This window comes from Fundulus heteroclitus, chromosome 22 (genome assembly GCF_011125445.2).
Source record: "Fundulus heteroclitus isolate FHET01 chromosome 22, MU-UCD_Fhet_4.1, whole genome shotgun sequence".
In the NCBI taxonomy this organism is placed as follows: Eukaryota; Metazoa; Chordata; class Actinopteri; order Cyprinodontiformes; family Fundulidae; genus Fundulus; species Fundulus heteroclitus.
In genome coordinates, this window is record NC_046382.1 from 37,256,400 (window position 1) to 37,269,212 (window position 12,813).

General features: G+C 40.5%; 1 protein-coding gene across 1 annotated transcript in view; it reads right to left on the reverse strand.

Annotated features, from left to right (window-relative positions):
- Positions 1 to 12,813, reverse strand: part of epas1b (endothelial PAS domain protein 1b) — a gene marked incomplete at its 3' end in the record, with an annotated part of 67,847 nt that overhangs the window by 11,100 nt on the left and 43,934 nt on the right. The window contains 3 exon segments of the mRNA NM_001309914.1: positions 2,235 to 2,341; positions 10,510 to 10,712; positions 11,028 to 11,143. Coding sequence (NP_001296843.1) covers positions 2,235 to 2,341; positions 10,510 to 10,712; positions 11,028 to 11,143 — 426 coding nt within the window.

Genomic DNA, 12,813 nt, shown 5'->3' on the forward strand with positions numbered 1-12,813 from the left:
TCCACTGGGTTTGGGTTTGTGGCACCAGATGTGTGCAAACCTCATCAGGCCATCAGTGGCTTTACTTAATTTGATAAAAGACATCTTAATACCCCGTAATGCCGCTGCTCTGCACACACAACACACAGAGAGAGAGAGAGAGAGAGAGAGAGAGAGAGAGAGAGAGAGAGAGAGAGAGAGATGTATATGACCAGAAGTGTAGATGTATAAGGAGTCATATACAGCCTGCTGGCTACACCTGACAAACATTTAGTTATTTATATTTACTCAGTGTATGTAGGCTTGAGAATGATTAGCTATGTTTACACGCATACAATTTCACGGTAGGATTAAAATGTATTCGGATTAAATAATCGGATTGTACCATTTATATGGACACACAATCAATTAGTCCGATCATAATGTGAGTTTTATATTCACCTGGCTTTATTCAGAATAGAACCACTCTGACATGCGCAGTTATGAAATTCCCCTAAAAAAAAAAAAATACAGAAGTACTTCCGTCTTTACTATAAAATAACAAAAAAGTAAACAAAGTAGTATTATACGAGTTCGTTTGTCTTCCGAGTGCCTAGCTTGGACCTGCACAATTTTCTAATCACGGTTGAAACATTAACAAGTAAGTAACAAACTTGAGCTTTTTTATTTTTTCGACTAGAAAGGTTTATCGGGAACCCTGACAGTTTTGTTTCCCGACGTATTTCCACCACTCACCAACATGGAAATACGTCATGTTTACATCAGGGGCACACGCGCAGTCAGGTCAGTTTGCCACATTCAGAATAACTTGAGCCTGACAAGCGTTTATACGCATGTTGATTGGATTATCACTTGGCATAAACCACCCCTCTCATTCAGAATATAATTTAATTCCGATCGAGCTTAATGTGATCATCATATTCCGATTGGCTTGTTAACATGACGCTTTTTTATTCCGATCGGCCCTCCATTACCATTACGTTTGTCCATGTAAACATAGCTACTGACAACATTTAACTGTCAACAATGGTTAATTTAAATGCAAACATGGTATATAATAGGTCCAACTTAACCAAAGTCAGTATCAGAACAGTTGAAATGGACAATGCATTTAGAACATTACTTTACATCTTTAATCATGTTGATAAAGGATTGATAAGGATTTTTTTTTTTGTGGATTTACAATATGAAATAATTTAGTCCCAGGTGCTTTTTGGTTTCATTCTTGCTCCAGTTGGCTAAATAAATCCTGGAATGTTTTAACATAAGCTCTTGTGTTTCAGGCCACATTTCAAATCCCTTTTCAGCTTTTTCTAGCCCTTTTTAAATGCTAAAAAGTAACAAAAAGGAGGCGATAATATGTCTTATTAGGTGACAGTTTATAGACATGGGCTCTATGGCGGTTACCCAGGACGACAGTGGAGAGGAAAACTCAACTTAATCAGTAAGAAACCAGCAGAACCAGAACCAGGCTCAGTATGATCGGCCGTCTGCCACAACTGACAGATGGTTTGAAGAGACAATTTTTAAGATTGGTTTAGTCAGTAAAAAAGCCAAAAATTGTAAACCCAGCAACTAGTGGCCAACTGTGACACAGAGTAAAAGTTAGACAGGAATAAAAATCAATCTTTTAATATAGTAAGTCCTATTTTTTCTGCATTTGAGCGACAGCGCATGAAGCTCTTTAAAACATAAAAGCTCACAGTGAACAAAGTCATCATGTCAGCGCGTACACAGCCCTGTTTCACCTCTTAGAGAACGCTGGACAGAACGAGTAAATATGTGCCAATGTTAGATGCTTTTTATGGCTTCAAAGCTGTGTCTTGATGTCCCTCTGGGATCACCAAAGTGTGGGAATCAACTATTATCTCTTTCCTGAAGTAAAAAAGAGCAGGACAGAGAAAAAAAAAGCAGAAAAGCTCCATGAAAAGTTATCATGCAGCTATGTCTTGCCAATCAATCAATGAGAATGATACATCCATTCATTTTCTGACCCGCTTAATCCCTCATGGGGTCGCAGGGGTTTATATATATATATATATATATATACGTGCTGCTCTAAAAGTAACACCTTGTTTTTGTTACCTACCTAAAATTCCATAATTTTTAAATGGATCTGGAGAAGCCTAGCTATGTGACGTTATAGGATTACTATTTTCGAGCTTAAACATAAACATTTACCCTTCCACCCCCCAAAACAGAAAAAAAGACTTTCTAGTCAAATAGTAGTTTCAGTTTGAACATCCATGACTTACAGTTGTGGTGGCTCTTGGTGACGCTGTCTGAGTCCAGGGCGTGGTAGAACTCGTAGATTGATCGACCCATCAGGTCCTCAGGGGAGTACCCTATCAGCTCTGTCACCCTGTAACACACACACACACACACACTTTAATTATATTATTATTCCCACATTTTAGTTCTATTTTCATATGCAATGACCCTGCACCCCATCCTGATCCTCTGCACTTCAAACGGCATCACACATGATTTACAGAAATCAAACAGAGTGGTGGAATATTATGCCAAAAAGTAAGAGTTGCTCACATTCTCTGCCTCTGTTCACTCATGCTGCTTGTGAGAACGGTTAATCTCTTTCTGTCACTCTCATCACGAGTTCATCTCAGTAATGAGGACTTTGCTAACAGCTTGGCGTTGCCAAAAGGAAAAATCCCCTTTTTATTCTTTTCCAACTCTTTTTAAACCCATCAGTATACAAGCCTTAGAAGAAAAACTAAAGGATATAATAATAGTGAGTATTTATAATCCTTTGCAGGAGTATTAATACTGCAGACAGTCCCTGAGTGATTGAAGTGTGTGAATACAGATTTGCAAGTGGGAGACACCGTAAATAATTCTCGTTGGATCAAGAACCTTGGATCTAGTGTGTCTGTAACATGTAACAGACTATGAACTGGGCTGGTGGTGTATTCTCAGCAGGGAACCATAACCCTTACAGCTTTGGCAAAGAAGCTGTTTTAAAAGGCATACTAAGTAAGATATTTGCTGTAAAATCCACCTAAATCATTCTCGTTTGTCACCCAGGATGGAAGTAGCATTCCCTGTAAATAATCGGTCCTCTCCATCAACATTGTCTTAGTCAAGTTTTTCTCATGTCAAACCTAGAGGTACGGTCTGGAACAACTTCGGTGCAGTGTGTAGCCCATGTTTACTTCCTGGTCCCTGAGCCAATCATATGAGAGTTACCAGGGTTCCCAAAACAGAGCACAGCATTTGGTTTATTTAGCAAAAGAGCAGCAGCCTCCGAACATGGAAGCCAGTAAGAGAAGCGGACCAGAAATAGAACAAAATACAACATCATAGACCTGTGGAAGTAAAATTCAGTGGAGATTCACCCCACCAGTGGACCATTGAAAAATGGCTGGTCTCTGTGAAGGCGTTGTGTACGTGTACTTCTGATTTGCAACACTAGGTGTCAGTATGACTTTTTTGCAATTTTTGATTTTATGTTCCTGATGGAAGTAGGAGTAACAGTACATTACCCGAGTGGGTGGGGTCAGCGGCAATACGTCTAACCCTTTTCTGGATTTGTGCAGCATAGACCGTGGCTAAATCTGAATGCCCTTAGAGAGCAAGGACTCTTTAGCCAAAACGAAAGTGCGTCAGCAGTCACTATGATATAGTAAATAGTGCAATCAGTAGGGAAGGAGGTAGAAAAATTAGCCTGAATGCTCCCTCCTGTGGCTAGTTTTGCGCAGGGACATCACAGCGTCCCTTCGTCTGGTGCTAAGAACTGTTAAGGTATCCCACAATCCGCCGTGGGACATGATGTATCAGCACAGCCCCCTCACGGAAATCCATGAAAATGTCAGAAGACAAGAGATTGCGCACTTTGCAGTTCATTTTTGGAAGGCTGTAAGCCCGGATTCGACTCGCATTGCCCATGTGCGTTTCCATCACGTATTGACGTTGGAGGGAAGGGCCGTCCAAATTCGGCACAGCAGTCCGAAGCTCCTTTCCTCCACAGAAAAGAGTTCTTACAGTTCTACAACAGGAGCTAGGAACAGGAGCTAGAAGCTATTATTGAGTGAGCCCATGTCTAGATCCTGTAGACAGCTTCCCATAATCCCCTGTGCTGTCCTCACCACCCATGCTAAATCCTCTCTCCTGCGCTGTGCAGCTCCAGTACCACAATATCATGCTGAGACACAAAATGCTTGCTATTGTAGCTCTCTAAACGTTTTTTTTCACAGCTTAGTGTAACGCCCGGTCTGTTTCAGTTTTTTGAGAAAGAAAAGCTGTTGTTTGGCGTTCTTCGCCAGGTGGGAGGTGATCTCAGCCCAGGAGAGGTCAGCGGGAGATGTGAATGCCCAGGAACCTAATGCAGTCCACACGTTCCACCACCTCACCCTGAATGCAGAGAGGAGCATGTTCAGTCTTCCTGGACCTCCTGCAGTCCACTATGACCTCCGTTGTCTTGCTGGAGTTCAAAATGATGTTGTTCCTGGAGCTTCACTGTGTGAGATTGTGGATCCCCTCTCTGTAGTGAGTCTCATCGTTGTTGGGTATGAGACCCAAGATGACAACAAGAGGCTGGGGCTGAGGTCCACCTTCCAGCAGGACAACCAGAAGCATACCGCCAAAGCTAAAATGGTTGAGTTTAGATCAAAGCATGCTTAGGTGATCAAATGGTCCAGCCAAACTCTAGGCCTAGATCCAATTGCGAATCTGCAAAATTGCTATTTACAAACTCTCTTGGAGCCTAAGCAATTTTACAAGAATGAATGGAGGAAAAACTGCCAGTTTCTACATATGTAAAACTTGTTGAGACCCTAATTAAACCCTAATTAAATGCATCAAAGTTTGTACTTGTAACATGATAAAATATAGAGGTTTGAAAAGTCTTTATAACAATGTCAATTCTCCCAAATATTTTTGGATAAAAAACGATCTAAAATAATTAAATATTTGACAAATGCTCTTAAAGTAGACACTAAACAAGAGCAAATAAGGATAACTCATCGTACATGAGTATCTATTGTGTATAAGACACACCAGAGACACGTGTTTGCTGTAATTGTGAGGACATGTGAGGGAGCACCCTGGTATAGATTTTTGAATTCCTTTTCATTATTCATACGCAGCTGCCGGTTTGACACGGGCAGCACAAAATCAGTCTGTCCATTCTGTCTTGTGTTGATGCGCGTGTTAGAACCTGCGCCGACACCTAAAAATTGCTGTTCAGAAACGTTCTCCAGCTTTTACTACGCTTGATCTTTGCTGTAAAAAAAAGATTGAGACAAAATCTTATTTTGCAGAGCTGGTAAACCGATACCCCAGAAGCAGCTCTAAGCACTGTGAAAAAGGGGTAAAAGGTACAGCAAACTGACCCGGGGTGGTGGCCGGGCGGGTTGAATACATATGCAAGCAACAATTTTCCCATTTTAGTCGTGAACAGAAAATAAATCCCAGCACAAAACGTTGACATTTGTTGGTCGTAATTTGATGAAAGTTGGGAAAGTGCAAGCTTGGGAAGAACTTTGCGAAACTGTTTATGTTTAAGTTCCTCACAGAAAATACAATGTCAGACTTTCATTATTATTATTATTATTAGACTAATTTGTTATCTGTTTGCGTAAATTTGAAGTCTGCTGTAAATCAAAGCGACAGGTCAAAGTTCCCTGGTGGAAGAGACTCTTCCCAAAATAAAAACTCTCAGCAGGAAATGACCCCTTGAACCAAGGCGAAAAGAAACGAAGACTTTGCTAAGAAATGCAAAGAAGAAAAAAAAACAGAGTTTAAAGAAAGAAGGTAAAATGAAATGTTCGTGTAAATGCTTTAGTTTTAAGTTTTCCTCATGGTCCAACTCTAAGTAGCATGATTTAACTGCTCTCAATTTAAATCCTACAATTTTAACATTTCTTGGATGACTCCCCCCATTTACTTAAAGGCAAAGTAACCGATTTTCTTTACTTTTTAAAGTTCTTTGTATTTCTCTTCAGTTATCACTTGTCAGTTTCAAAGACCCCCCTATCCCTCCCATTTCCTCAGTCAGTGGGCTGCACAATCAAAACCAGAATTCCCGAAATTCTTCAGGCGTGTACAAGGACAGGGAAATATGTCCGGGCCGAATGAAGATGGAAACGTGTTAAGGACGGTCTTTCACATGAATCTACGGTGGGTGAGAAGGGGTCGAGGGGTTTTAGTGATGAGGACCATCATCCTGGGATTATAGAACTCTGACAGCTGCGGGCCTCGGAGCGGAGAAGAGGAGGAAAGGAGGGAGAGAAGGAACGCACGTGAAATGAATGACTGGAACCTGCTCATCTTCGGGAGGGAGAAAAAAACGGAACCAAAAAAAATAAGAGATCATATATAGAGAAGAAAGAGTGGATGAATGAATTGTGAAAGAATAAAAAAAACTAACATTGCTCCTTTTTTTCAAATCATCAGCTTTTCCCCTTAAAGGCCCAAACACTTTAATCCAAACTGTGAAGGACATGTAGGCTTCAGTATCATGTAAACTGGAGAGGTTGGGGATTAAATTAGGGACTACCTGACTGGAGCTCTTACATATTACAGCCGCAGTTAGGAGGTTTTAAATGTGCATACGAAAATTAGAGATGCATCAGGAGATTTGAGGATGATCACAATCGGACATTTTTTTTAAGACTGTTTGCCCTGACCGGTGCCTAGAAGGTTAGAAGCTAAGAAAACTTGCTACCCTAAGTGCTACCAGCTCACACTAACAACAGCACTCTTCAGAGTTAGCTATTTCAGTAACAGCAAGGGGCTTAAAATAACATCGGTAAGGAGCTATTTAAAAGGAAACTGGATTCTCCTCAATCTGTTTGCGGCTGATTTGAGCTGCGGAGGAGGGAGAGAGAGCAAGACTTCAGCAGATAACAGAAAAGCTTTAATAAAGATAAGTAACCCTTTTTTTATCCATTTGAGCCTCTGCCTGTGACAATTTAAAATACATCAAGTAGGCTCAACAAATTACAGAACTGAGCTTCCGGCCTCTTTATCCTTCTTTACTGAAATTTTAAATGTTGGGGGTTAAGCTCTATTTGTAGGAGAATGAACAAAGAGACTGATATGAGGTAAGTGATTCTCTCTGGAATAATCAACAATTTATGGTTGCTAAAAAAAAAAGTAAAATCTGTACCTTTGTCCTGAAGGTGTACTTCAGATTCAACTAGATGGATATTAGCAAAAATAAAACAAATCTGCTCATCTATGGAATCATTTTATCATTTAATCAATCAAATGCTCTTAGTGTCTGGTTGATTCCTATTTGACCACGCAGACACTGTGTGGCATGAGGGAAAACACAAAATTTTTCAGGTGTTTTCCAGCAACACAAAGCTTTTTATAGCTATAAAACCATCTATAAACATCCAGTCTTCTCTGCACAAGCCTAGACAGAGAGTTTATCTCCAAAATGAATGTGCTACTGGAGCGTGGTGATAAAGCTCGATGTGACACTGAGTGTCTGAAATCAAATCTACGTAGATTTCATTTTTGAGATAATTTAGGTTCTGTTTTTTTTAAACTGGCAGATTATCCGCAGTAATCAGAATTCTGATGGGGCTACGTTAAGATTAATCCCGATTTTGTAAAGAAAGAAAACCTCTAACTCTGCAAACTGTGCAAATCGAGGATCCTGGACCTGCTGCCACTTGTTGAAACCTTGTTCTCTCCCTTTCTTTTCCTCCGCTCCTCTCACCACCTCTCCTTCTTTGTTTTCCCTTCAGCGGCCGCTCACAACGCCAGAACCGAGCTAAAGAAACATTCTGTCCCTTCTCTAATGAGTCCAAGTCCCTGCAGGGCCTGCAGACCGACCCACCTAGGGGACACTCATTTGCGTAATTGGAGAAAACATTTGAGCAGCTATTAAACTGGACTTAAAGGGTAAAAAAAAAAAAAAAAATGAAAGCAGCACTTTGTTTTTGTAAAAGCTCACCCTTTTTTTCAGTCGGTAACCTTTGTCCTACATGGGTACCTTGATACGATTATTTTGCCTGAGGGCATAGTGTTTGAGTAAGATTGCAGCAAACACAAAAAGCTCCGATCACGTGAGGGTTTTCCAGGATCGTAGACACTTATCCGCTGGCAATAACCTGTAGGTTTGCTCTGACAACATCTTATTAGGGTATTAATGTTTCATCCTCGGCTTAGAGCTCATGCAGTTGTCCCTGCCAAAGTCAAACTGATCAGTCAACACACCGTAATCACTCAGAAAGTGGACCTTCTTTGTGTGGGTGCTGCCTTAATGGTGCTGTTTTAATTGGCAGAAGTCCAGAGTACGAAGCTGCAGCTCTGTTGAACTTCACTGAACTCTGACAAGAGGTTCTGTAAGGAATCCAGCACTGATTTATTTTTTGCAAGTGTGTCTGCAAATATGTATTTTTTTTTTTTGCTTAACACAATCAACAGTTTATTTGTTAATCATTTCAAATGTAAAGTATATATATATATATATATATATATATATATATATATATATATATATATATATATATATCACAAAATAGCAGCTTACCCCAATATTTTAAGCCAACAATAGAGGTGATAAAATACATTATTTAGGGTGTGCAAAAAGTGATGGATTTACAAAGTTTGAGAGAGTTACACCGAAGGCTTGTTTTTGGGCAGCATGGTGACAAAAGAAATACAACTAACCAGCTTCTGTTACATCAAACCATGAATATCTTGGGTATTAGGCCGGTTACTGGTATCAGGGTGTACCATGGCTTAGTTAGTAACATCAGCAACACATGTTAACGTTCTTTTGATGATAAGCCAAAGAAAGTGCCTGAATCATGCAGTAAAGAAGTTCCGCCCTTCCCCCACATGTTGCTGTGCAATGCCGGTCAGCTGGCTGACAGAATGCGGTCATAAGACAGACAAATTTAGCTGTTTGGTTAAATTTGTGGTGAAAAACAAAGTAAAGCTACATTTATCAAATTAAGAGCAGCTTGTCTGATAAGCAGTGAACCGCCGACAGGCGACCAGAGCAGTCACTAATTGACCAGCTAATACTGGCTTGTCATATTTGTCTTGCTTTGTAAAGGTCAGACATCAAACAGGGATGATATTCTGCACAATAAGAGTCTTTATATAATAATATATATTAACTGTTCTTTAATTTATTGATTTATTACTTTAGTAGCGGTAGGAACAGTTGCTAATATTGTTTTAAATAAAACTACTACTTCCATTTCCCTAGTAAGTGGACACATATCCCTTAATTAAACTAATCAGTCTAAGTTCTGTTTGTTGTTAGCCATAGACGTCAAACAATCATAAAAAAGTCTGTTTAAGCTTTTTGGTGTTCATATGTGTATTTCAGGTATCTTCTAGATTGCATTCCCAGGCTTTAACATTCAGAAACAATTTCTTAAACAAATGGCTCCACCTGCCATTAGCTAATCAATTATTGACTTGTTTCTCCCTTCCGCTCCGTTATCTCCGATTAATCTCAACTGATTCATTCAAAATCCTGCCCTGAGTCATCTTTTACTCACATCTTTGCCCACTTTGTGCTGTCCCTGGTCAGTGTGCAAGGGAACAATGCACCAAGGACAGTTTGCTGGTCAATTGCTCTTGAAAACCAAATAAGCAGCTGCCAACTGGATATGCCAAATTGGCCACCATGCAACTATTATACAAGCACTTTTTATGGTGACGTAATTTGGATGACAAATATGGAAACATGGCCAAAACTACACAAAAGTACATCCTTACTACTTCCATATACACTGTTTTTTTTTTTAATGACCTTGATTAAATGAGTAGGAGGACCTCTACAGAAGCAGGAGGTTTGGCAGTTTGCTGGTCTTAAGCATGACCTTACAAAACCCTCTACTGCCGACCATCCGTGGGGGTGGGTATATAAGGCCATTTACCCCAAAAAGGTGCAATTCATCACACTGCAGAGAAAAGGCTTAATCACAAGTGGGAATTAATTAAGACAGTTGCCAATCTTCCCATCTACTCACATGCAGAAATGTTCCTTTCTCTAAAAGAGATATGGAAGCACAAGGCAGGTTTGCAAGACTCCTGGGACAATGTCCTCTCAACAGATGAGACCAAAGTCCAAATGCTTGGTTTTCATTAAATTATGCACAATGGCCGAAAACAGCACACAGCCAGACGTCTCATTTCAGCAAGCACGGTGGTGGAGGGATGGTGTTTTGGGCTTGTTTTGCGGTCAAATGACCTGGAAAGCTTTGCGGTTATTGAGCTGACCCTGAACTGGTCGGTCCAACAAAATATGCAGATCTAAAAAACAATAGATGCTGAAGGTAATAATCAAGGTGATGCAAAGGTTCATTTAAAAGTCCAGACTTCCATAGAGTTGTGCAGAAAGAACGGTGTGCAAACGGAAGTAACATAACAGTCAGAGTCAGGCGTCTGAAGCATGGGATGCACGTCATTTGCCCTCTCAACTGTACGGACTGTCAAGAAAACTCTGTTTCATGACCAAATTTTGTGCATCTCTGTTCTGGCTCCTGTTCAGAGAACCAAACCCGACGAGCGGCGTACAGCTAAACTGCTTCTCCTTACTTGTCGTCGCAGTAGGTGAACTTCATGTCCATGTTGTGTCGGCTCAGGAACGTCCTGCTGTCCAGCGGCGCCTCGATGTTGGACGGGTGCTGGATGGGTTCGCACATCAGGACCGCGCAGGTGAGCGGAGGCTCCTTGTAGCCACAGAGGACCCGCGACGGGCAGCCGTCGTACATCTTCAGGTGGCCGGTGCAGTGCAGCACCTGGAGGGAGATGCGGGTGAAGCTCATTTATGTGCCGTCATGTCTGACACGGCATCAATTCCTGAACCAATACAGCCACGCATACATTCTGTGATACACAATACATTCTGTTTACTTTGTCCTTCTGCTAACCTGGGTGCCCATTAAAGTCACTGTGTGGACAAATGAGTTTTCAAACGAAAAGAACTTCCACCTTGTTTGACCTTCTATCGTTATTCTTCATGCGAATATGTGCATATTTTACCTCCTAAAGTTCTTCCCAATGAAATCTGATTAATTAAGCCAGTCTCTCACCATCCCGTGCGCGGGCCTTACCTTCCAGCTTGCTGACTTGAGGTTGACGGTGCGTCCTCTGTTGGTCACCGTGCATTTCATCCTCATGAAGAAGTCTCGCTCTGTGCTCACGTCTTTGCCTTTCTTACGGAAGCTCCCTGGAAGACAGGACAATGCTCATGTAGCCCTGCCCACAGCGGTTCTCTGAATTACATACGTGATAGATAATTTAAGGTGGACCGAGGAATAAAGGAGCGCAGAGATCACTGAATCTTGTCCGGTAGAATAGATGAATTCTGATGATATTTGGGCGATGGTCTTTACAATCCAACACCGAGATCTAATGGTTCATTTTCCGCATGTTTAGAAAACTGTTCCTATCTTCACAAATAGCTTAGGATATGTCAAAAGTAGAATTTTATGTAAAAACATTATAAAACACAGAGTTTACCGTACCTTTTAAGGATTTGATAGGATACACCAACACCAAAAGTACTGCAAAAACAGTCAAGTGCAATAAAAAAGGACACACGGTACCCAAACATTCTTTTAAAGAATGATCTAAAAAGTGTGGCATTCATTTCTGTTCAGCAACGTTTTCCTCTCATCTCTAGTGCAACCAGTAAAATCCCCCTTGGGGGTATTTAAAGGGCTCCGAATACCTCGGCAAGGCCCTGTAGTGATGATGTAATGTAGCAGATACTGTAACTCTAAGAGAGGATCAGGGCTGATTCGGATCTGTAGAGGAGTCCTTGCCCGATCTTGCTGAACACCAGATTCCAGCCGCTCCAGCAGCCCAGTTTTCTGCTACAGCAAACATTTTAAGAAATGCATCTCCTTCTAAAAAATCCTATATTTATAGAGCTGTCAAAGAAGAGACAATGGAATTAGCTGAACCTCCAATCTGACTCGGTTTCCAGCTCTAGGCGTCATGAACTGAGATTTCCTCAGAATTCATGGAACAGTTAACAATAATATAGCTATTAATTGTTTGCACTTAATCCTCCTTCCATGCAAGATTCAAATGCAATTTTTCTTAAAGTGCCCCATGAGCAACAGTGACTGTTGTCAAGGGCCAAATTATTGGCTGAAGACAATTTCAAACATTTTATTAAAAACAATGTCCAGGCAGGGACTCGAATACATTTCACCAAACCTATTCAAAAGTCTCGCATTTCACAGTGTGTTTAGTCTGCTCGTTTAAATCCAAGCTGTAACTCCTGACAACTGCTCTGCAAGCCTACTTTGATCCACGTCTTATTAAAAACTCGATATTTTGTTAAATGCCTTCTTCTTTTTGCTGTTTTAGGATTACAAGATGTGGCTTACACAGAAAACAAAGGATGTCTCCTTCAAAAGGAAAAATAAACCCTGGTTTTTCACAATAACACTTGTCCTTTTGCATTTGCACACATTAATAAAACTTCCAAATTGCCGGATGTTGCCATCATATGCCTTTGGTGTCTATGGTTTCTGTGCAATTTGTTGGCCATCTTTATAATCCATTTATAATTATCTATCTATCTATCTATCTATCTATCTATCTATCTATCTATCTATCTATCTATCTATCTATCTATATATATATATATATATATATATATATTCAAATTATATGACAGCTGTTCAATGAAATGCTAAAAATGGTCTTCTTTAAACCCAAAACTTACTTCAATTTTAGAAAACTTCTTGAAATGTTTTTCTACCCTTCATTCTAAGAAATGAGCGTCTTGTACATGCACCGTGCATCCTGCCACTTGGTCCAAGTCTACATTCCTATTATCAGCCTTCCTATGTGTGAACTGGAAAACAGCCAAAGAAGACGTGG